Source organism: Phacochoerus africanus, chromosome 2 (genome assembly GCF_016906955.1).
Source record: "Phacochoerus africanus isolate WHEZ1 chromosome 2, ROS_Pafr_v1, whole genome shotgun sequence".
NCBI lineage: Eukaryota > Metazoa > Chordata > Mammalia > Artiodactyla > Suidae > Phacochoerus > Phacochoerus africanus.
In genome coordinates this window covers 169,472,017-169,497,980 of record NC_062545.1, presented here as the reverse complement: position 1 = coordinate 169,497,980, position 25,964 = coordinate 169,472,017, and the positions used below count along the sequence as shown (strand labels likewise).

The window sequence follows — 25,964 nt, the reverse complement described above, 5'->3', positions numbered from 1 at the left end:
TCAGCTAGCCTGGACCACAGGGGTTTCTTGTCCAAAACCACACCACCACTATGGCCCATGAAATCTCAAGTGGAAAGTTTAAAGTGGTTACAAGTAGACAGAGGTCAAAGTTTTGTAGTTCCCTCATGTAAGTAATGAAATAAATGCAAATCCTAACGGATTTCTATTTATTAATTAACTTATTTATTTACTTTTGGCTGTGCCCACGGCATACAGGGGTTCTCAGGCTGGGGCCCTCACTACAGCAATGACAACACCAGATCTTTAACCCATTGAACCACAGGGGACTCCAAGGATTTCTATCATATTTTTTTTATTATTTATTTATTTTTTTTTTTTGGTCTTTTTTTTAGGGCTGCACCCGCAGCATATGGAGGTTCCCAGGCTAGAGGTCGAATCGGAGCTGTAGCTACAGGCCTACACGAGAGGCCACAGCAACGCCAGATCAGAGCCGTATCTGCAACCTACACCAGAGCTCACGGCAACTCCGGATCATTAACCCACTGAGCGAGGCCAGGGATCAAACCTACAACCTCATGGTTCCTAGTTGGATTCATTTCCACTGTGACACGACAGGAACTCCAAAGATTTCTCCTTTAATACAAAGATGCACACACCTAGAAACAAAATGCCATGAACAAGAAACATCAAAAACAGGAGACAGCAGAGAGATCAAAGAACAGATTTGAAATATAAAATAACTACGTTCAATATGTTTAAAGAAATAGCTTTAAAATACGAATGATAAACAATCTGATTTGAGAAGAACCTAATTTAGCTTTTAAAAATGAAAAAAAAAATAACCAAAATAAAAAGTCACTGAAAGGATAAATAGCAGACCAGACCAAGCTGAGGAGGGAATTAGTCAGCTGAAAGTAGATCCCAAGGAAGTATCCAAGAGTTCCCACTGTGGCTCAGAAGGTTAAGAACCTGACATAGTCTCCATGAGGATGCAGGTTCGATCCCTGGCCTCGTTCAGTAGATTAAGGATCTGTGTTGCTGCAAGCTGCATCGTAGGTGGCAGATGCAGCTCAGAGCCCAGGTTGTTGTGGTGTAAGCCTGAGAATTTCCATATGCCACAGGTGTGGCCCAAAAAATAAGCAAAAAGAAAAAAGAAAAAGAAAGAATCCAGAATGCAGCCCAGAGAGAGTAAGAGATAAAAATGTGAGAAGGCAAACAAGAGACATAGAGACTATTTCTCCAGAAGGAGAAAATAGAGTGGTTCTGATGTGATGTTTGAAGAGCTAACTGATAACTCTCTGAAACTGTTAAAAGTATCCAGTCCTCAGATCTAGGAAGTTAAGTCAGTCATGGTGGAGGCGGTGCTCCTCAAATACTGCATGTGCTTTCTTGCATTTCTCAGACTTTCTTTGTCCTTCCTTCCTCCCTCCCTCTCTCTTTTTCTTTTTTTGGGGGGACACACCTGTGGCATATGGAGGTTCCCAGGCTAGGGGTCTAATTGGAGCTACAGCTGGTGGCCTACACCACAGCCACAGCAACACTGGATCTGAGCCTCATCTTCAGCCTACACCACAGCTCACAGCAACGCTGGATCCTTAACCCATTGAGCGAGGCCGGGGATCGAACCCACATCCTCATGGATACTATGTCAGGTTCTTAACCTGCTGAGCCACAATAGAACTCCCACATTTCTCAGACTATTTCCGGTTAAAGCGGATTCCAGGCCAAGGCAGTTAAAGTGGAGGCCTCCTTGTAGTGGATGTCGTGATACCATTAGGACATGGCTCTTCCCCCCTTCAGAACTGAGCCACTCATCTCTCCATGGGAATTGCTTTGGCTGCTACCTCATGCATATTATACTCACTCTCTGGGGGAAGCACACATCCACTAAGGATGGATACAAAGTCCCTGCCTCCTTTTCTCAACTGGGACAAATGGTCAGCACCACTCCAGAGCTCCCCATGTGATCAGCTGAGGTCTCCGAAGCAACCTCCCCTTCCACCCAAGCCTGCCTCCCTCACTTCCTCACAGGTGTGGTTCCTGAGAACACTCCCTCACAAACTTCCTACATGCAAATCTTTGTCTCAGAGTCTGTTTCTGGGAAACCCAACCGAAGACACCCCTCTCTTCCCCTTCTGTGGCGATCTAGGAGGCCACGTGTCCCGGATGGTGCAGCTACGCGGAGGCAGATCTGCCATCTGCCTGGGCCCTTTGCAGTTCCTCACTGACCACCAGGCTACGGCACGTGAGGGTGAAATCCACCTTTGCTGTGCTATATCATTAGCTACCTGGAGTAATTTTAAAACTCAGCATAGCCTAGCCCTTCCTGCTTAGTACAGTTTTTTTTTTTTTTTTTTTTTTTTTACTTTTTTGGCCACACCCATGGCATTTGGAAATTCCTGGTCCAGGAATGGAATCCAAGCTTCCCTGCCACCTATGCTGCAGCTGCAGCAACACTGGATCCTTTAACCCACTGCACCGGGCTGGGGATTGAACTAGTGTCGCCACAGAGACAAACCGGATCATTAATCCATTGCACCACATCAAGGACTCCCCGTACAGTTATTTATGTGAAGATAGGTGGATTAACCATTAAAATGATAAGTACTGAGCATATTTCTAGCGTATTAATTATAAAACAAGGGGAGGGGAAAATAGCATGTTAAAAAAGGAAAAAAAGAAAAGAAGACTGTAAAATAATCCAAAGAAAGCAGGAAAGGAAGGACATCGGAGAAAGCAGTTAATAGAAAGCACAGGAATTCCCACAGTGGTACCAGTGGGTTAAGAATCTGACTGCAGGAGTTCCCGTCGTGGCGCAGTGGTTAACGAATCCGACTAGGAACCATGAGGTTGCGGGTTCAGTCCCTGCCCTTGCTCAGTGGGTTAACGATCCGGCGTTGCCGTGAGCTGTGGTGTAGGTTGCAGACGCGGCTTGGATCCCGAGTTGCTGTGGCTCTGGCGTAGGCCGGTGGCTACAGCTCCGATTCAACCCCTAGCCTGGGAACCTCCATATGCCGCGGGAGCGGCCCAAGAAATAGCAACAACCACAACAACAACAAAAAAAAAGACAAAAAAAAGACAAAAAGACAAAAAAAAAAAGAATCTGACTGCAGCAGCTCAGGTCGCTGCAGAGGTTTGGGTTTGATCCCTCCACTGGCACAGTGAGTTAAAGGATCTGGCATAGGTTGCAGCTGTGGCTCATATTCAGTCCCTGGCCTGAGAACTTCCATATGCCTCAGGTGTGGCCATTTAAAAAAAAAAAAAGCAAGCACTTAAGATGATCCAAAAAATGCAAATATTTCAATACTCATTATAAACAGACTAAACTCTCCCTTTAAATGGCAACTATCATCAATCTAGATAAAATCCAACCATGTGCCATTTACATGGACACAGTTGAAATATACAGACAAGGAGAGATTACAAGTCGAAGTAAAGAAGTCGAAGTAAGGAAAAAAAATAAACCAGGAAAATAACAAAAACAACAAAGCTTGAGTCACTACTTGGCTATCAGACAGATGCTAAGACAAGAAGCATTACTAGGCATAAAGAGAATCTCTTTCAGAAAATAATAAGAACTTCACTTCACCAGGAAGATACAATTACAAACTTGGAAGGACCTAAAAAAAAACCCCAGAGGCCCGGATATAAAGCAAAAAGTGACTTATTTACAAGGTGTCATAAATCTGATGCCATTCTGGAATATTTTAACACATTTCAATTATGGGTAGCTTAAGCAGAGATAAAACTCTAAGTAACCACAAGTTGTATAACAAATCAAAATGGAAGTTAGAAACTAACTAGAACTGCACATGTGGACTGCAGTTAAAGCAATACTTAGAGAGAAATATATACTTAATTACTGACATTAAGAAGATAGAGTGATTATCTTGAGTTAGAGCAATAAGAGCAAAATAAACCCAAAGTAGAAAGAAAATAATAAAAATAATGACATTAGAAATATGATACATAGAGAGGCTCCACCAAGTCCAAATCATCTTTTCAAATATGTTTTTAAAAAAGACAAGATTAATCAAGAAGAGAAGAGAAAAACAAAAACCACATATTCATGTCAATTGACACAGAAAAGCATTTCACAGGATCAAATACCTTTTTGTGATAGGGAATACTCAACAAAATAGGAATAGAACTTCCTCAAACCAACAAAGGCCACTGATGAGAACCCATAGCAACACACTTAATGGAATGCATCCCCCATGATCAAGATGTCTGTCCTCACCACTTGATTCAACATCGTGCTAGCTAGGTCAACTGAACAAGAAAAAAGAAATAAAAATCATCTAGCTTGGAAGGAAGAAGCATCTAGACTAGAAGGAGCTCTATTTGCAGATGATATGATCTTACATGTAGGGATTCCCAAAGGATCCACTAAAATACTATTAGAACTAATAAATGAGTTCAGCAAATATACAGGATATAAGATAAATACACAAAACTTGGTTTTATTTCTATATTCTAGCAGTGAACAACCTGAAATGAATTTAAGGAAACAATTTCCCTTGCAACAGTATCAAAAACAATAAAGTACCTAAAAATAAACTTCACAAATTATTTTAATGGTGTTAGACTTATACATTGAAAACTACAAAACATCACTAAAGAGTATCTAAATAAATGGAAAAGACATCCCAAGTTCATGGATTTAATTTACCTAATATTATTAAGATAGTAATGCTCCCCAAATTGATCAACAGATTTATGCAATCCCTATCAAAATGCTAGCTGATTTTTTCCCAAGAAATTGACAAATAGATCCTAAAATCCATATGGAAATGCAAGGGACTCTGAATTGTCAAAACAACTTTGAAAAAGATCAAAGTTGAAGGACTCACACTTCCCAATTTCAAAACTTATGACAGAGCACAATAATAAAGACAGTGTGGTGTGACATAAGAATGACAAACAGATCAATGAAATACAACTGAGAATACAGAAATAAACACTCACATTTATAGTCAATAAATAAATCTTCAACAAAAGAGTCAAGATCAATGAATGAAAAAATAATGAATAGTCTCTCCAATAAATGGTGCTACCCGTTTCATACCACATGCAATAACTAACACACACCCAGAAAATGGACCATAAGCTAAATTTTAGAGATAAAACTCCTAGAAGAAAATATAAATCTTCATGACCTTGGATTAGCCAAAGGTTTTTGTTTTTTGTCTTTTTTTAGGGCTGCACCCATGGCATATGCAAGTTCCCAGGCTAGAGATTGAGCTGGACCTGAAGCTGCTGGCCTACATGACAGCCACAGCAATGCCAGATCCCAGCTATGTCTGTGACCTATACCACAGCTCATGGCAATGTTGAATCCTTAACCCACTGAGCGAGGCCAGGGATCAAACCTGCCTCCTCATGTGTACTAGTAGGGTTCATTACCGCTGAGGCACACTGGAACTCCCAAAGATTTTTTTAGATATGACATCAAAAGCACAAGCAACAACAAAAAAATAATATTAAATTTTAAAACTTTTGTGCTTCCAAGAATACCATCAATCACATAAAAATCTTGGAGTCCTCTTGTGGTGCAGCCGGTTAAGGATCCAGTGATGTTGCTGAAGTGGCTCCAGTCACTGCTGTGGCACAGGCTTGATCCCTGGCCAGGGATCTTCCACATGCCTCCGGTGCAGACAAAAAATAAAAAATAAATAAATAAATATCAAAAAAAAAATAAATAAATAACATGAAAATGCAACACATAGGGAGTTCCCATAGTGGCGCAGTGGTTAATGAATCCGACTAGGAACCATGAGGTTGCGGGTTTGGTCCCTGCCCTTGCTCAGTGGGTTAAGGATCCGGTGTTGCCATGAGCTGTGGTGTAGGTTGCAGACGCGCCTCAGATCCCACATTGCTGTGGCTCTGGCATAGCCTGGGAACCTCCATATGCCACGGGAGCGGCCCAAGAAATAGCAGAAAGACAAAAAAAAAAAAAAAAGAAGAAAATGCAACACATAGAATGGTAGAAAACATTTTCAAACAATGTATCTGATAAGGGCCTTGCAAGCAAAATACATAAAAACTCTTACAACTCAAAAACAAAAAGACAAATGACCCAATTTAAAAATTGGCCAAAGACTTGAATAGACATTTCTCCAAAGAAGATCTGCAAATGGTCAATAAGCACATGAAAAGATGCTCATATCACTAATCATGAGGGAAATTCAAATCAAAACTTTAATGAGATACCACCTCATATCTGTTAGAATGGCTACTTTCAAAAAAAAAAAAAAAAATCCTCCAGGAAAACAAATATTGATGAGGATGTAGAGAAATTGGAACCCTTGTGAACTCCTGGTGGGAATGTAAAATAGTATAGCCAATGTGGGAAACAATGTGGTGGTTCTTCAAAAAATTAAAAATAAAATTGCCAAATGGTCCAAATTCCACTTCTTGGTATATACCCAAAATGAATAAAAGTAGGGTCTCAAAGGGATATCTCTAAACATGTGTTCACAGCAGCATTATTCACAATAGCTAAAACATACAAGCAGCCCAGTGTTTATTGATGGATGAATGGGTAAGCAAAATGTGATATGTACATGCAGTGGAATACTGTTCAGTCTTTAGAAGGAGGGGAGTTACCATCATGGCTCAGTGGTTAATGAACCCAACTAGTATCCACAAGGACTTGGGTTCAATTCCTGGCCCCGCTCAGTGGATTAAGGATCTGGTGTTGCTGTGAGCTGTGGTGTATGTCACAGAAGAGGCTTGGATCCCACGTTGCTATGACTGTGGTGTAGGCCAGCAGGTACAGCTCCTATTTGACCCCTAGCCTGGGAACCTCCATATGCTGCGGGTGTGGCCCTAAAAAGACAAAAAAAAAAAAAAAGAAGAAGAAGAAGAAGGGAGGAAACTCTGATATACACTGTAACGTGGATGAACCTTGAGATGTCATGCTAAATAAAATAAGACTGTCACAAAAAGACAAATACTTATAATTTCACTTATACAAAGTACTTAAAGTAGTCAAATCATGAAGATGAAAAGTATAACAGTGGTTGTGAGAGGCTGGGGGTAGGGGGAAATGGGGGTTATTGTTTAATGGGCATAGTTACAGGTTTTTGTTTGGTTGGTTGGTTTTTTGTTGTTTTTTTTGTCTTTTTTGCCATTTCTTGGGCTGCCCCTGTAGCATATGGAGGTTCCTAGGCTGGGGTCCAATCGGAGCTATAGCCTCTGGCCTACGCCAGAGCCATGAGCAACCTACACCACAGCTCATGGCAACACCGGATCCTTAACCCACTGAGCAAGGGCAGGGATCGAACCCGCAACCTCATGGTTCCTAGTCATATTCGCTAACCACTGCGCAATGACGGGAACTCCCATAGTTTCAGTTTTACAAGATGAAAAGAATTATGGAGATGGATGGTGGTGATGGTTGCATAACAACATTAGTGTTTTTAATACCACTGAATTGTGCACTTAAAAATGGTTAAGATGGTAAATTTTATGTTAAGTCTATTTGCCACAATAAAAATAAAAGCTAAGCATAGAGTTACTCCATGACCCAGCAATTCCACTCCTTGGGTGTGTACCCAAGAGAATTAAAAGTATGACCACACAAAAACTGTACACAAATGTTCATTACCTGTAATAACCAAAAAAAAAAAAAAAAATAGAAAGAACTTAAGTGTCCAAGAACTGATGAATGAAAAAACAAACTGGTATATGCATAAATGGAATGATATTTCGCCATAAAATCAAATGACACACTAATCCATACAGCATCGATGAACCTTGAAAACATTATCTAAGTGAAAGAGGGCATTCACAAAAGGCCACCTACTGCATGATCCCATTTGTGTGAAATATCCAGACTAGGCAAATACACAGAGATGGAGTAAATGAGTGGTTGCCATAGGTCTTGGAGTGGGGACAGCGGGAAATGACCGCCAATTGGTAAGCGTTTCCTTCTCGGGTGATGAAAGTGTTCTGAAGTGGACTGTGGTGATGGTTTTGTACAACATACTTTGTTGTGTGTCGACATACTAAACACCACTGACTGGGGAACAAGGGTGTAATGAGATGACATTGGCCTTGCAAGGGAAGCAGGAGGTGCACTGCTGGCCACAGCTCAGGAGTAGAACGGCCTCACCTAAGGCTTGTTAAAAACTGAGATTATCAACAGGTCCCAGGGGTTCGGGGTAGCTGGTCCTAGAGCTTCCAGGCGAAGGAGGACCAACAGCCCTCCTCATCGCCTCATGACCTGGGCCTCCCGAGAGGGGGTGAGGACAACGGCAAAGCCACACTCTGAAGTGCGCTTCCCCTGGCCTGCTTTCAAGCACCCATTGGAGAGTCCTGAAGAAACTGCCACTCAGCCAGTTGCTGCTGGCTTCATCTCTGCAGCCTGAATCTGTCGTCTCAATAGTGACTGTGCTTCAGGATAAAATAAAGACATGACAGGGAAGGGTTACAATGTAAATGGTTTCAGGATCACTGCCATTCTCAGGTTTGATGTACATGAGGGAAACAGGAGGCCTAAATTCCCCGAAGGAGTCTGGGAGGGACTCCTTGAAGAAAGCAGACTATGTAGACATGGCCATTGCCATGCTGCAGAGACCAAGGCCCAGGTCCAGCCGGGACCTCAGCCTCTGTGAACGAGAGCACATACCTGGGGCATCTGTTCTATGCTGAACAGCCTGGGCAGCTTCAGGCTCAGCATCTTGAAGCTGGACTGGGAAGGCTGGAGGGCAACAATGGGTGCCAGTCACCAGGCCTCACTCAAAGTTCTGCCATGGCTCTGGGGGCCTCTGGCCAGTGGGTGTCCAAGCTGCTTCTCTGAAAGAGGACAGCATGAAGAAATCCAGTGAGTGTCAGCCTCGCTCCAGCTGGATCACTACTGTCAGATGGTTTAACTACAGCACATACCCTAGCTTGTGATGGCAAAATAATCGGGCTTCTCTAAAAACAAGAGCAATGACTGCTGAGTCATTCACTCCAAGAGTGATGGAGGGACGGAATTCAATCGTAATACAGGAAATCAGAAAAATACAGCACTGGAAAGGGCCACACAGGTAAGCAATGCCCTCATGTTGCACAAGGGGTTCAGAGGGGTGCAGTAACCTCCCCGAGGTCACACAAGTCAGGGAGAGCTGGGGCTGTCACCTTCACTGCATCAGGTGCTACCACTGGAGAGACCGTGTGATCCCAGGCCCGTGTCCAGGGCCCTTGTCCACCTAGGGCTGCGCTCCATATCACCCAAAGCAAAGCAGCTCTTCCAGAAGGTGGACCAGAGCAGGCAAATCCAAGGCACTTGTTGGAATCAGAGCAACAGGGTTGTTTAAATGCAGGATTAAGACTGCTTAACAGGTGGGAGTAATGTAAACGAGAGGAACCCAGACCTCTCACGGCTGGCCCAAGAAACTGAAAAATACAAGTTGGGCAAAGCAAGCAAAGATAGGAATTTACCACAGTCAATGCCTTATCTAGTCCCCAAATCGGCCCCATCTTAGAGGCTTCCCCCGCCCCAGGGGTTCTGTTCCTGCCTGCAAAGGCCTGAAGGCCTTGCCTGCATCTTTCCTGTGTCACCAAACACATCTGCCAGCAGGCCGAGCTCACTGCCTAGGCTTTATCTTCTCTGCAGCCCCTGCCCCCCACCAACTGGGGAGGACCCGCCTGAGATGGCTGGAAACTCAGGGTGTGTGCCTGGTTCAGACTGGGCCTTCAGCAAGTGTTTATTTAATGATGCAATACTGTTTATCCTTTGAACTTAAAGTGTGTCTTTGTTTTCGTGGTAAAGGGTGTCTTTGTTTTTGTGGTTTGTTTATAGCTTTGCTTTTTTTTTTTTTTTTTTTTTTTGTCTTTTTGGCTTTTAGGGCTGCACCCGAGCCATATGGAGGTTCCCAGGCTAGAGGTCTAATCAGAGCTACAGCTGCCGACCTATACCACAGCCTCAGCAATGCAGGATCTGAGCCGCATCTGCGACCTATACCACAGCTCACCGCAATGCCGGATCCTTAACCCACTGAGTGAGGCCAGGGATGGAACCCACAACCTCATGGTTCCTAGTCGGATTCGTTTTTGCTGCGCCATGAGCCATGACGGGAACTCCTAGTTTTGTTTCTTATTATAGTTCTTTATGATCTATATGTTCTTATCTGAAACTATGTTGCAAAATATAATGTAGTTATAAATATGCTTTCTGGAAAACACTGGCATAAGCATTATTCACAATAGTCAAAAGGCAGAAATAATCTAAGGGTCCATTAGCAGGTAAACAGATTAAATAGCAAATAAATGTGGTCTACAGACACAATGGAATATTATACAGTCTTAAAAAGGAATGAAGTTCTGATGCATGCTACAACATAGACGAAGCCTGAGAACATTATGCCAGGTGAAATAAGCCAGTCACAAAAGGCCAAATGTATGATTCCACTAATATGAGGAACCTGGAATAGGCAAATTCACAGAGACAGAGAGTGGAATAGAGGCTGGGGGCAGAGGAAGAAAGGGGCTTGTTATCCAAGAGTATGGGGTTTCTGTTTGGGACGATAAAAAGTTCTAGAAATGGGTAGTGGTGATAGTTGCTCGATACTGTAAATATAAGGTCACTGACTCGTGCCCTTAAAAATGATAAATTTTAGGTTGTTTATATTTTACCACAAAAATTTATGTAATATTTCTGAATGACAAAATAATATAGAAAAAAATTTAAAGCATGTGTACATTTTACCCAGATTAAAAAATAAAAGTTGAGGAGTTCCCTTGCGGTACAGCAGGTTAAGTAAGGATCTGGTATTCTCACTGTGGTGGCTCAAGTTGGATCCCTGGCCTGAGAACTTCCACATGCCAAAGGCACGGCCAAAAAATAAGTAAGTAAAAAATAAAAGTTGATACTTTGCAAACAAAAGGACAACACTGATGTAAGTGGGCCTGGCAGACCTTGGTTCTCTGGGTTTTCTGATCTAAATCTCCAAGCCTCTTTCACTCTCAAAAGCACCACTAATTCACCTGGTGGTAAGATGAAAGGCAAGGTCTGATACCAGGGTGAGCTGAAACTCAGCCATACCAGAAAAAACCCCTAGCAATAATGGGACCAAGTCTGGGTCTCCAGAAACCTGCCCACCTTGGTTCCCTGGTTCTCCCTGCATTCTGATGCCATGGGCAAGAAAAAGGAAATAAATGGTCCCTACTCTCATGCACACACCATCCAAGCAGGATGACCAGACTAAACATACAAGGAGACACGACCTCACCCATTTCTTCACTCAGCTGATGTGCCCAGCATTTTTATCACGTGATGAATAAGGCTAAGAGCTCAATGTAGAGATGCTTATGCCCTAGTGAGCGGCAGCAGCTAGAAGGAAAAGGCAAGTATTTAACTGATATAAAAGTTGCATATAAAAGTTGCACAGAAAGGAGGGAAGCAGGCATCCTCCATACCATTCTGTAACTTCGTTGCACAAGAAAAAAAAAAAAAGAAAAAAAAGAAAAGAAAAGACAGTCCTTGTCCCCAAGAAACGTATAAAGGAGGATATGAGACAGATATTCACAAGGTAGTCTTGAAGGAGGCGAACCCTCACCCACTCTGTGCCAAGCCTCCTGGTTGCCTTGCCCGCCCACCTCATCTCCTTCCCCCTCACCACGCTGTCTCAGGAAGTGAGGGGAGCGGTTCAGGATCTCAAGGCTGGAGTCAAGCCACATGGGTTCAAAGACTGGTTGCCCACTTCCTATGCAATTCCAGGCAAGGAACTTAACTCCCGGTGCCTCAGTTTCCCCATCTGTGGAGTGGAAATAACAGCAGAACTTTCTTCATAGGGTAGTGGTTATGATTCAAAGAGAGAACCCCTGTAAAGGGCCTGCCATAAGGTAAAGGCCCAACAAACATATGCTATTAGGATTTATTTTCAGATAGGAAAATTAGTTTTGTATTTTACAGGCAGGAAAACTGAGGTGTTGAAAAGTGAGAGGGCTTGCTGAAATCCCACAGCTAGTAGGTGGTAGAGCTTGGATTTGATTTCTATTTTGCCTGGAGGTCTGTGGAGGAGGTTGGGGTGAGGTTAGTGATGCTTCTGGAGTTGTGTTTTTTGATCTGAGGACTACAGGCTGCATACAGAGACTGGAGGCTTTGAAATGGCATCCTCTGGGACACTAGGTTACATTCCAGGGACCACTTTTGGGGGGGTGGGGGTTATACCAGTAACTAGGAGAAAGAAAAAAGTTACTTCTACCCCTCTTTCAACCAGAAGATGTCTTGGTTGAAATTTTTCTGAAGTACAGTAAAAACAGAATAACATAAGCCCTCTCTGTGAGAAAGAAAATAGAGGCATACGTTTCCTTATAAGAAGATATGTGACTTTGATTAAAGGGAATTAAATCCTAGCTTAAAGCACTAGGAGTTTTTTTTTTTTTTTGCCACTGAAAAAGATTAAAAAAAAAAATACAGTGTTTACAATGACATTTATAACCTAGATGCTAAACGAGGACCCTCTCTGCCAATTATTCAGTAAGTTGAGACAAACTTACAGGTAAAACCAAACTTGTTTCAAAAGTGGGAGATTACTTGTGTCATGTTTTCCCACCATTCAAAGAAATAAGGACTCTCCAGTTAAACATTATTATTTTGCATCTAAAATGTAAACCTTTATGTGTGTCAATGTGGTGAAACATCCATGGATAATCATGGGCAGTGATAAAACACAGCTGATGATTCATACATTGTGCCTATTGTTAATCATTTCAGGTTAATTGAACATAAAGTGAACTCACTGGTCTTTTTAGCCTCTTTCCATCACAAGCCAAGCTCCTAATTTCACCACCATTGTAAAACCCAGAGTATAACTTTCAGTATTTCAAACAGTAGCTTGGTTTGTTGTCTCTTTTCACCAGAGTCTAGAAACAAGGCTAAATAAAAAAAAGGCTTTGGAGAATTCTGAAATCAAAACACAATATACACAACACTGCAAATTAAGTATACTTCAATAATTAAAAAAAAAAACACAATGTGATGTTTTGCTGATATTTCCACAGAATATTGGTGTTCCATATAGGATTTCATTTAAAAGAGGATCCACAGCTTAAAACAGAAAAAGCAAAGTGGGCTTATATCAAGGACCTGTCAAGTTTCTTGAAATAGCACCACCACCCCCCAGCCAAAAAAAAAAAAAAAGGCAAATCACAACAAAACTATCACCAGGAGGTTTCAGGCTAGTCCTCTCAGATTTAACCAAGGGAAATTAATAAGAGGTGAAATTTGCATCCGACTCCTTATCTGTCTCTGGCTAGTCCTCCATCCATATTCCTGGCCCTTCCCCCAGAAAATTTCAGCCCACACATTGTGCATCCCAGGCCTTAAAGGACACAGCCAGCAAAACGTATCACTTTCTGAATATGTTTAATATTAGCTGGCTGAATATAAACTAATGGGCTATTTCTCCATTGAGGGTCCAAAAAATGTGTAACTTCCAGGGATGTAAATGAACTAGTATATACTCTTTATCACATGAATTTATTTAGTTATACATATGTAGAATCCCTCATCATAGTCAACATAGTACTCATTCTAAAATATCTTTTTTCCACTCCTAGTCCATAGAAATAAGTATGAACTAGGTATAAGTATAGTATAAGTTAGCAAACCTGACTAGCATCCATGAGGATGCAGGTTCAAACCCTGGCCTTGCTCAGTGGGTTAAGGATCCGGCGTTGCCTTGAGCTGTGGTGTAGGTCACAGTTGCAGCTCGGATCCCGAGTTGTTGTGGCTGTGGTGTAGGCTGGTGGCTGCAGTACCGATGGGACCCCTAGCCTGGGAACCCCCACATGCCACGGGTGAGGCCCTAAAAGACAAAAAAAGACCAAAAAAAAAAAAGAAAAAGAATAGAAAAAAATCTTCACATGCATTTTTGAGAACAGTAGCTTCAACCGTCACTTTTTCAAGTTACTTAGTACAGTTACAGTAGAACAATATTCTCATTTTCATCTAAGTTATTCTAAAGCTGCACTTTTTTTCTTTTTCTTTTCTCTCTCTCTTTTTTTTTTTTTGTCTTTTTGCCATTTCTTGGGCTGCTCCCATGGCATATGGAGGTTCCCAGGCTAGGGGTTGAACCGGAGCTGTAGCCGCCGGCCTACACCAGAGCCACAGCAATGCGGGACCCAAGCCGCATCTGCAACCTACATCACAGCTCATGGCAACACTGATCCTTAACCCACTGAGCAAGGCCAGGGATCAAACCTGCAACCTCAGGGTTCCTAGTCAGATTCATTAACCACCGAGCCATGATGGGAACTCTTAAAGCTGCACTTTTTGAAGCTGTGTTTAACGCTGTTACTAAAAATATATCCCAAATCACAAGTATTCACTTGCTATTATGAGACTGTTAGCAATGGGCTCTCAAACACTTCACACAGACAGTGTGATATGACAATGGTAGTTTTGATGGTTTATTAGCATTTGAAAGACTAACCCTAAACTCACACTCCAGAGGCCATAACTTTGGTTCAGTTGGGGTTATTTTTGCTCAACACCAGAGGGCTTGCTAATTAGCCAGCTGGGTGCTTTTCATCAGAGAAACATATGTACATTGATAAGTGCTGCCCAGCTGCCCCACTCCTGCTTGAGCAGGGACAGCGATGCAGTGCCCCAGAGCGGCTGCCCCTCAGAATGAGCCCAGAGGAGCCCTTTGAGGATTCTTGACTTGAACCAAAGAGACGTTCAGGTGACACATACTACCAGACAACTGTCACATCAGCCTCACGTGAACTTTCAAGAAAGGTGCATAAGGACCCCAGGAGGGTAGCTTGTTGGCACTTCACCTGCTGAAGAAACAGATTGTCTGACTGTTCTGTGTCTGCTTGCTGAAAAATATTTGTAAAGGGGGAAGAGGCAGGACTCAGCTTGAGATTCCCAGATGCTGTGCCACCTGGCAGCAAAGTTGAGGGTCCTCTCGCTCTTATGGGCCTCGCCTGAGACTGTACTGCCATGAACTTCAGATGCACTCAGCTGGAAGTCCTACCCCTACTGCATGTACCACTAAGACCAAAAAAATGTTGACACTTATCATCATGAGACAGCACTGATTAGAAATGAATCCAGATTTCAGAGCTGTTTTAACATTAAAAAAAAAAAAGTACACTAGGAATTGATGAAACACAGGGATAGTATAAGAGTGATTGGCTCAGATCAGTCTGCTCAGCCACTCTGTCCAGACTCACTACTCTACTTCTTCTCATTAAAAGCTCCTTTATCACAAAATCAGTACTTACAAACAGGATACCAGATTCCTGGGGATAAATCTCAATCGGTATTACATTTTCCTCCTGCCCCTCTTTAATTTGATTGTGTGTATCGGGTGCCTTCTGAAAGGATCTCACACAAGCACTGATGGGAGAGTTTCAGGTTACCCTGTCCTGTCTTCCCCAAACAGCCCATGCAGCTCATTGTTCAAAATTAAGGAACAGAGTTACATGAAGATGAAGAACTCTGGGTGGCCCCAACTCCTTCTTTTCTGAAAAAAAATATTTTATTGGAAAGCATACAATTCCTAGTTGGGCTGCATAGAAAAGGCAAAGAATGCTGTTTGATGGGGAATTTCTCCATTGCTTGAAAATGAGAAACATGAGACCAGGGAGCTCCTGAGAGGTCGGTCACCTAGCCCAATTTACCATGGGATGCGTGAATGGCATCAAAGGCATTTTGGACAAGAGGTCACATATTTGACCCCCCAAAAGTGAAGTTAACAGCAGGAGTTCAGGTTCCAGGAGAAGCCAGCAGGTGTAACTGGACAGAGGACCAGAGTAAGCTGTTGTTCCTACTCGTGGACCAGTCCTAGGCTGGATGGGCCCCAGAGATGTCTGAACACTGACAGGTGCCCGTAAGGCCTCAGCAGACTGCTGGCTAAGGGGCAGCTGCTGGTGAGGCTCAGGGTCCGAGCTGGCTGAGGAGGAGGAGAGAAGGGTAGCTGATCCTCTGCCTCCTCCAGAACTGCTCTCTAGATGTCCTTCAAGGTAAATAGAAAAGAGCCCAGAGCCCAGGAAGTGACCAGACAGTTTCCATCCCATTACTTGCCAGAGGATCACCAGAACTTGCACTTGGGGAAGGGAGTGGGAGGCAGAGTCTAGGAGCAGCCCCATGCCACCTTCAGATGTGAAAAACTAAAATCTTTAGAGCATCAAAGGACACTATCAGGAAAGTAATAGGAGAACCCACAGAAGGTGGAATATATTTACAAACCGTATATCTGATAACAGATTAATATCCAGAATATATAAAGAACTCCTGCAACTCAACAACATAAAAATCAGTCTGGTTCAAAAACAGGCAAAAGACTTGAGTAGATGTGTTTCCAAAGAAAATATGCAAATGGCCAATAAATATACAAAAAGATGCTCAGCATTACAGTCATTAGGAAAACAAATCCAAATCACAATGAGATACCACTTTACACCCATTAGGATGGCTATTATTAAAAAAAAAAAAGGAAAGAAAGAAAATAAATGTGGCTGAGGTGGTAGAGAAATTGGAACCATGCTGCACTGTTGATGGATTATCAAATGATGCAACTGCTGTGGAAAACGGTATGGCAGTTCCTCCACTAGTTAAACACAGAACTACCCTATGATCCAGCAACTCCACTTCTCAGTATATACCCAAAAGAACTGAAAGCAGGAACCAAACAGATGCTTGTACACCTATGATCACAGCCGCATTGGTCACAATAGCCAAAGGTAATGACAATCCAAGAGTCCATCACTAGATTAATGGACAAACAAAACATGGTACATAGATACAATGGAATTTTATTCAGCCTCAAAAAGGGGTGAACTTCTGACACATGCTACAATATGGATGAACCTTGAAACCATGCTAAGTGAAGTAAGCCAAAGCACAAATGCTGTATGATTTCATTTCTGTTAGGTTCAAAGTCAAATCTGTAGAGAGGGAAAGTAGAATGGCAGATGCCAGGGGCTGGGGGTAGCAGGCATGGGGAGTTATTGTTTAATGGGTACAGTTTCTGTTTGGGATGATGACAAAACTCTGGAAATGGAGAGTGGTGATGGCTGCACAACACCGTGAATGCACTCGGTGTCACCGAATTGTACACAAAACTAATTAAAACATTAAATTTTATCTTGTGTGTATTTTACCACAATAAAACCTAGTACTTTTTTTTGAAGTATGTGAGTTTTATAGTCTGCTCCATAACTTATGTATGTTTGTTTTAATACAAAATTTTAGTTTCTTCAAATCTTCCAGAAAAAGTATGTCAGAAATAAATATATACATACATACACATGTTGTCTTAGTTCCTACAGCGGCAAAAACAAAATACCTTAAACCGGGTAGCTTAGAAACAACAAATACTTATTCCTCACAGTTCTAGAGGCTGGATGTCCAAGGTCAGAATGGCTGGCTTCTGGTGAAAGCCCTCTCCCGGGCTGCAGACGGCCAGCCTCTTGCTGTGTCCTCAGTGGTAGAAGGGGCAGGCGCTCTCTTGGGCCTCTTTTACAAGGGCACTGATCCCATTCAGGTTTCCCAGAAGGTTCTGCCTAATTACCTCCCAAACGCTCCATCTCCTCACGGCATCACACTGGCATTAGGATTTCAACATAGTTATCCTGGGGAGACGCAAACATTCCGATCATAGCATGCATATATACACGTACATATGGAGAAATTATATACAACTTCCTGCTGTAAAATTTCTTGTTCTCTGAGAAGCACAGACGAGTTCAACCCATGCTCACTCCTCTGCTATAGGTGAGGACCCCAAATAGGAAGTGACTTGTCTTAGGTCACTCAGTGGGGGCCTGGCAAGGTCAGGATGAAACGAGGTCTGCAATGAACCTATGCATAAATTGATAACTGGACCTGAAAGAACAGCTGTCCCAGAGCCAGTTCTGAAGTCCTCCACAGGGAGAGAAGAACCCAAGCCCAGGAGAGTGAACAGAGCTCTCCTTAGCTGGGTGACTTGTACCTGAACTCCAGCCTGCCTGCGGCCAGGGTCAAATGCCTACCTCAGCAGAATACATACAACTTCCAGATAGCTTGCTAGTCATTAAAACCACAATTATTGTGTCTGCTAATGCAGCGTTTTCCAAACTGCAGGTCACAGCCTGTCAGTAGATCATAAGATCAATTTACTGGATCATGACTAGCATGTAAAAACAGAATAGTTTGATATGTAAAATAGATAACCAACAAGGACCTGATGTATAGCACAGGGAACTACACTTAATATTTGGTAATAACTTATAAGGAAAAAGAATCTGAGAAAAAATAGACATATATGTATGTATAACTAAATAGACATATATGTATATATGTATATATGTACATCTGAAATGAACACAACATTGTAAATCAATTATAATTCAACTTAAAGAAAGAGGAGAAAAATTTAAAAAATAAACTTAGGAGTTCCCGTTGTGGCTCAGTGGTTAACAAATCCGACTAGGAACCATGAGGTTGCGGGTTCGATCCCTGGCCTTGCTCAGTGGGTTAAGGATCTGGCTTTGCCGTGAGCTGTGGTGAAGGTCGCAGATGTGGCTCGGATTCCATGTTGCTGTGGCTGTGGCATAGGTCGGCGACTACAGCTCCGATTCAACCCCTAGCCTGGGGAACCTCCATATGCTGCAGAAGTGGCCCAAGAAATGGCAAAAAGACAAAAAAAATTAAAAAATAAAAATAAAAATAAATAACTAAATAAACTTAAAAAGAGAAAATAAAAGAACAGAAAATATCCGTGTTTTGCATAGAGTAAGATAGGTATTGTTTTTGATATTTCTGTTTGTTATATCTGCTATGAATATTTGCTGTGTTACACATATGTATATTGGGTTACAACACAAAAGGTGTTTCTTTAATCAAAATTATTTTTCCAACTTTATTGGGGCATAATTAACAATTAAAATTATATATATTTAAGGTGTAGAACTTGATGATTCACTATACATATTCATCATGAAATAATCACCACAATAAAGCTAATTAACATACCCACCAACTCACAGGGTTATCATATTTTCGAGTGTGTGATGTGAACACTTAAAAGATATGCCCTCTTAACAAATGTTAAGTATATGACCCAGTATTGTTAGTTATAGTGTCAGTATAGCACATCGGATGTCCAGAATCTATTCATCTTGCACAACTGAAAATCTGTAGCCCTTGAACAACAATATCCTCCTTTCTTCTCCCCACCTCCCCTTAGTCCCAAGATATTTCTTACTGAAGGTCACAGTAAAAAAAAAATCTCTAAAAGTGTGCTAATGTCACAGGTCACCTGTACTGATTATGGGGACCTATGACATTTTTTTCATCCTGAGTCACACACATCATGACCATGACCTGTCCGTGGAGTTCAGGGGTACCAAGGCTGCCAGGCTTCTGGACCAAAGAAGAGCTAGACAAGGAGTTCCTATCGTGGCTCAGCAGAAACGAATCTGACTGGCATCCATGAAGATAAAGGTTTGATCCCTGGCCTCACTCAGTGGGTTAAGGATCCGGTGTTGTCGTGAGCTGTGGTGAAGGTACCAGATGCAGCTCAGATCCCACATTGCTGTGGCTGTGGTGCAGGCCAGCGGCTACAGCTGATTCAACCCCTAGCCTGGGAACCTCCATATGACAAGGGTGTGGCCCTAAACACACACACACACACACACACACACACACCCCCACACACACACAGGAATAGCTAGATGAGAAGCCCCGCTTGATGTTTTGTAACAAGTACCCTTGCTGGCCTGAGCCTGAGCTTGGAGAATGTTCAGAAGGTAGAGAGCCAACTCTTCAGAAGCCTCCCCATGAGGTGTGATAAGAGGGAGGCACACAGTGCTTGGAACTTAGGGTAAGTGAGGTCAAGGTCAAGTCACCCCCTCAGCCACCTTCTGGGTGTGACCTTGGCTGGGCTAATTTTTTTTTTGCTTTTTGGGGGAGGGCCACACCCATGGCATATTGAAGTAGCCAGGCAAGGGGTTGACTCTGAGCTGCAGCCATAGCAACGCCAGATCTGAGCCACATCTGCGACCTACACCACAGCTCATGGCAACACTGGGTCTTTAACCCACTGCGCCAGGGCCAGGGATCGAATCCCCATTCTCATGGGTACTAGTCGGGTGCATTAAACACTGAGCCACAGCAGGAATTCCCCCAATTCTTGTTTTTGAAATAAGGCTGTTTATACCCCCCAGGTCAGGGATGCAGGAGGCGAAAATGAGATCATGGATGTGATACTGATTAACTACAGTAGAGACCAATGACATACCGCTACTGGTAGTTACTAGGCTGCTACTGTTTACCATAAATAACACTGCATTCAGGAGAGCGGACCATCAGCTACAACTCCTAGGGTAGAAGTTTTTAACCTGAGATACATGGAAATACCTGGGCCTCAGGAAGTTCATAAAATCATGGGTAAACTTGTGTGTGCATGTGTGTGTTTGCGTGTGTGTGCGCAGGAACATATGTGTATGTGACACTGGGGATAGGAACCATGGCTGTCTGTGGAATTTCAGTGGGCCGAAAAGGTTCAGAACTACCAGCCCTGCACAATGCCTGGTGATCAAAGGCAAAGCCACACCCCTGGGTAGACTGGAGCCCAGAGGACAGATAGTTCCCCTGAAGGCTAGGAATGGCTCCAAGGCGTGGGAAACGGGGTTCTCTGGGTGTGTCTACCATTGGTGAATGAGAGCAGTGTTCTTTCCAGAAATCTGTTCCTGTCCCCCAGTTGCCACCCTACCCTGGAACCTGGCCCCGCGGGTGGGGAGGGGCATTCTCTCCAGAGGTGCTTTCTAGAGAGAAGCCAGCTCTGCAGCCTTTGACACTGAACGTCCACACCTAGGGTGACCAGCCCTCCGAGTGTGGTTCCCAGCAGACTCAGCTCTTCTCCTCGGGCTGGGGGCAGGCCATGGGGACCTGGCAGGGCACTGCTACTTCTGCTACCTCTGTGGGCCACCCTGAGTGAGCACAAGCTGGGGTGGTGGCTGCCCCAACCCCAGGCCCTGAAGTTCCCAGAGTTGCTCCAGGCTGGCCCAGCTTCAGGCCTGTCCCTGAGCTTCAGGCATCCTCCTGACTTCCAGGCTCAGGGAGTGGCCTCCTCCAGGAAGGAGCCTTCCCCAGGTGACCTTCAAAGCATCTGAGGTTTTCTCAGGGGAGAGGAGCACCGACAGAGGAGCTGAAGGGATGAAAAAAAAAAAGGGGGGTTTCTGGGACTGACTGGGCAAAACTGACCATGCTGGGAAGGGGGTAGGGCAAGGGCGGTGATATAAAGGATTTGCCCAGTACCTCAGTTTCTCGGGCAGAGCAAGAGTAGGAACTGCGGTGAGAAAAAGACATGATCTGGGCTTAAGGAGGATGGAAGCTGGGGGCAGGTGTTGTGGGGCAACATTGGGGAACCAGCCAGGTGAGAGGCGGGGTAGCAGAGAGCGGCCCCTAGTGGGCAGAGCGGGCATCTAGTCTACCTAGGTTAACATAGTCTCTGGGGCTGGGAGCAGAAAAAGAGCGAATGGAAAGATGCTCTGCCCTATACTCATTCACTCCACATACCTTTACTGAATCCCCATGCTGTGTTCAAGGCCATGGCAGGATACAGGAATGGAGAAATAAATATGATGGTTCCATCCCTTAAAAGCTCACCTTTTAGGAGATCAGCACTGACTACTGACACAAAGCACATATGAGGGTCAGACTGTAGTTAGACCCAGATACTTCCAGGGGAACACAGAGGAGAGACATCATGTTAGGGAGTCAGGGGAGACTTCATGAAAAAATGAAACTTGAGCTCAGTCTTGAAGAATAAACAGGTGCCCAGCAGCCATGGAGGAGAGGGTGTTCTAAACAGAGGGTACAGAAGGATCCAGGCATGGAGACAGGAAGAGTGGAGGTGGCATAGGTGTGGAGTAGCAGATAGCCAAGGCAGAGCCCGGAAGGAGCCCAGGAGAAGACTCAGTGTGGACCCCGTCAGATGTGGCGGGAATGAATGCACTAGAAGGGGGAGGCATCAGGACTGGGAGACTCAGGGATGGTGAAGGGAGAGAGGGAGGCTGGAGACCCTAGGTCAGGTGAGGAGAATCATGAGGAGCAGATGTGGTCCACTTTCAAATCCTGGCTGCATCATTTACTTTGTGCCCTTGGGCAGATCACTTAATCCCTTCAATTTGAATTTTCTCATCAGCTCAATGAGGATAATAAAGGTATCAGGGGCTCCTGTGAGGATGGAAAACCATGGTATCTACCAGATAACTCCACGGCATCATAAACCATCTCAGTTCTGCATTAACTCCTCTCCATACTCTTTCTGCCCTGGTTTGTAATTTTGCTTGAAAACGGATGGTTTCCCCTTGGCTCTGACCCGCCTCCCAGGCTGGAGCTGAGGCTAATGGGCTCTCTGCAAGCAAGCCCGGAGGGGTTGCCATGGTGACCTTCCTGCTTGGCTTTAGTGAATTGAACCTTTCCTTTGTTCCCCCATCTCCCGCTATTCTCGATATTTACCGCTAGGTGATTATTGCACATCTTAAAATAAAGCTGAATGATACTCTTCAGCACATTGGAGAGAAAAATTGGAAACGACCCAAATTTCTGGCAATGGAGAGCTGGCTGGGTAAGTTACGGTACATCCATGTAAAATTGTACTGTGGGCTATAAAAATGTTACAGATCTGTGGTTATGGACAGGAAACAGTGTCATGACATGCTGTTAAATGAAAAAAGCAGGTTATGGAACAGCATAAATCTTGCAACACCATCTATATAAAACTGTGTTCCATTTAACTGCTTGTATTTATGGACAGAAAAATGTTTGAAAGGATGTTCCCCGAAGTGGCCACAGAGGTTCCCTCTAGACAGCAGGGTTTACCCCTTAGGATTTGCTTTATTCTCTTCCTTCTACTTTTCTATACAAAATAGAAGTTTTCTAGAGTTTCCCCACAATGAGCATGTGTATTACTACTATTTTATTTCTTTCTTTCCAAAGCAATAATGCCGTTAAAAGGAAATAAATGAATGAGTCCTCCAACCATCGGCCAGCCTTAGGGAAATTAGCTATGGGAGCCAGCTCAAGGGTTGCAAATACTGGCATTTCCTCATACATCCACCTGAGAAGCTGGTAAGAAGCCTTTCTTCTTGTGTCCCTGGCCTGCCTGTTGGCCCAGGGGCAATTCTGGCCTTGCAGTCCCCCCTTCAGGGTCACTGGAGCTCAGGTTCTAAAGCCGAATAGCTCATACATTTTGGAAAAGTCACCACCTTTTCCCCAAGCAGAAGGCCTAGGGGGCTCCTTCTGTCCCAGCCACGGTGAAGGCAGATGGGGACAAGGGTGTCCTGCACTGGGAGCACTCAAGGTCATCAGTAGCAGACACATAGTACACATGAGTACATCCTGCGTGCCAGGCACCGTGCTAGCCCTGCAGAGATGGGGAGGTCCAGGCTGACACAGGCCTGCCCCCCAACACCTTGTCTAGTGGAAGCAGGACCCTAGGAAGGACCAAATAACCCCTCAGAGGTCCTGCAGGGCTCTGCTCTCCTGATTCATGGCCCACACGTCATGGTCCTACAACCAAATTGTGGGGTTCCTTCTGGAAGTTCTCAGAGGACCCCACTCCTTATAAGGCATAATCTCAAGCCCGCAGCAGCCACACCCGCCAAGCCCCCTCCCTTATCCCTGTCCTTGAACATACCAGGCTTTCCCACCTCCATGCTTTCGCACTTGCAGTTTACTCGGGCAAGACATGCCTCCACTCTGTCTTCTTCTTTTTTTTTTTTTTTGTCTTTTAGGGCTGCACCTGCATATGGAGGTTTCCAGTCTACGGCTGAGTGGGAGCTATAGCTGCCGGCCTATACCACAGCCACGGCAACGCCGGATCCTTAGCCAAGGAGCAAGGCCAGGGATCGAACCTGCGTCCTCATGGATGCTAATTGGATTCATTTTCGCTGAGCCGTGATGGGAATTCCACCCCTCTGTCTTCTTGATGCAATCTTAGCCATTCCTCCAGGCTACACTCAGTATTACCTGCAAGGATCTATGTTACCCACTTTGCAAACTTCACAGTGAAATACCTGAGCTTTGGCTCCCCTCAAGTCAAGACTGGCCAGGTCTACCTAGTTTATTGCTATGTCCAAGGTACCCGGCCCAGGACTGGCCACAGTGTCACTGGGGAATGAATATATGTTTACTGAACGACTGAACAATTCTGCCCCACACTGTGAAACCTATAGGCACAGTCTGGCCTGTTTGTCTAGAAATTTCCACCCAGTGGTTGCATGCCCTATTCATGAATCCTGCCCTTTCATGCCAAAATGGTGTCTTTTGCTTGGTCTAAAGTTTTTGCTTCAGAATTTTTAAGATCTGAAATTCAAACCAACTGTTAAAAAAATGTATGAAACCACTGTGAAAATTCTGAACACTGGCTATTTTATGATAAGAAATAATCAGTTCTTAAGTGGTAATAATATTATTATGGTTACATTTTTTAAAGGCCCTTTTCACTCAGAGATAAATAATTGAAGCAATCTTGTCATGAATCGGCTTCAATAGAATCTGGTAGGAGTAGAGGTATAGGTGCAATGAGATCAGCCATGGGTTGATAATTGTTGAGGCTGGCCATGCAAATTCATTTTACTCATCTCTCAATTTGTGTGTGTGTGTGTGTGTGTGTGTGTGTCTATGTCTGTGTTTGTCTTTTTAGGACTATACCCATGGCATATAGAAGTTCCCAGGCTAGGGGTCTAATCAGAGCTATAGCTGCCAGCCTACATCACAGCCACAGCAATGCCAGGTCCCAGCTGCATCTGTGACTACACTACAGCTCACAGCAAGGCCGGATCCTTAACCCACTGAGCCAGGCTAGTGATCGAACCCGAGTCCTCATGGATACCAGTCAGGTTTGTTACTGATGAGTCATGGCAGGAATTCCCCAATCTCTTGATTTTTGTATGTTCTTAAAACCAGACAATCACAATGTTTAAACAACAATAACACAAAACCCCCAAAAGATAGTGAAATGCAAAATCTGTCTTGAGTCCATCTCAGATGTTGCACAGCAATAGACAAAGCAAAATGCTGTTTTAAGAATAATTATTACTCTATTCAGACTTTCCCAACATGTGGAATATCAACATGACAGTTTTGAAAGTGATACAGGAAGCATTGCATCAGAACCTCCATCTGAACAAGAGAAAACTAAAGAACTTAAGGACAAACCGGAAATGCTTTAGAAACAAAAATTATGGCTCCTTGTAAATAAAAGACTGCAGTCGCAGGGGAAAAAAAAAAGCCAAAAGGCCTTGTCAGCGGAAAGCATTCAAAGATATCTCGCAAATATATCTTTTCACCATTCCCCAACTAGAGCAGAGTCAGGAAAAGCTTTTCTAGAAAATTTTACAGGAAAAGAAAATACTTGTGATATAATGATACTGCCAACATTGATTTTAGGATTCTGCTTTAAAAAGGATGAAATAATAGTTCATCTTCCATTTTTCATGACTAGATTTTATTTTATATTAGTGTTTCTTTTCCTTTTTAGGGCCGCACCCATAGCACATGGAAGTTCCCAGGCTAGGAGTTAAATTGGAGCTATAGCCAACAGCCTACACCACAGCCACAGAAATGCAGATCCGAGCTGCGTCTTTGACCTACACCACAGCTCAAAGAAATGCTGAATCTTAAACCCACCGAGCAAGGCCAAGGATTGCACCCACATTCTCATGGATACTAGTCGGGTTCACTACTGCTGAGCCACGACAGGAACTCCTAGATTTTGTTTTTAAAGAGTGTAGATTTCAATGTTTTGAATGCTTCATTTCTGTTTATCTGCTAATATAGACCAGAATTACAAGGTCTATTTCTATAATTTTAGATTTATGACGTTCTAAAATGTTACACATTTTTTGTCTTTAAAATGATTAAATATTTTCTCTTACAGATTTAAACTTTTAAATATCTTCTTATAAACTACAAAGATATACTTTAGTATTAAGTGCTATACATAGTAAGACAGCCCTGACTGTTTTACTCCAGTATAACTATTTCCATGCATCCCCAGAGCTGA

The 25,964-nt window shown here is 43.5% G+C and overlaps 1 protein-coding gene across 2 annotated transcripts in view; it reads right to left on the bottom strand.

Annotated features, from left to right (window-relative positions):
• The window catches only part of PAQR5 (progestin and adipoQ receptor family member 5), a 75,528-nt gene that overhangs the window by 30,605 nt on the left and 18,959 nt on the right, over positions 1-25,964 (bottom strand). For both annotated transcript variants that reach the window (XM_047767173.1, XM_047767174.1), the window contains exon 2: positions 8,597-8,763. In XM_047767173.1, coding sequence (XP_047623129.1) covers positions 8,597-8,647 — 51 coding nt within the window. In that variant the 5' untranslated portion in view covers positions 8,648-8,763. The remainder of the gene's footprint in view (positions 1-8,596; positions 8,764-25,964) is intronic.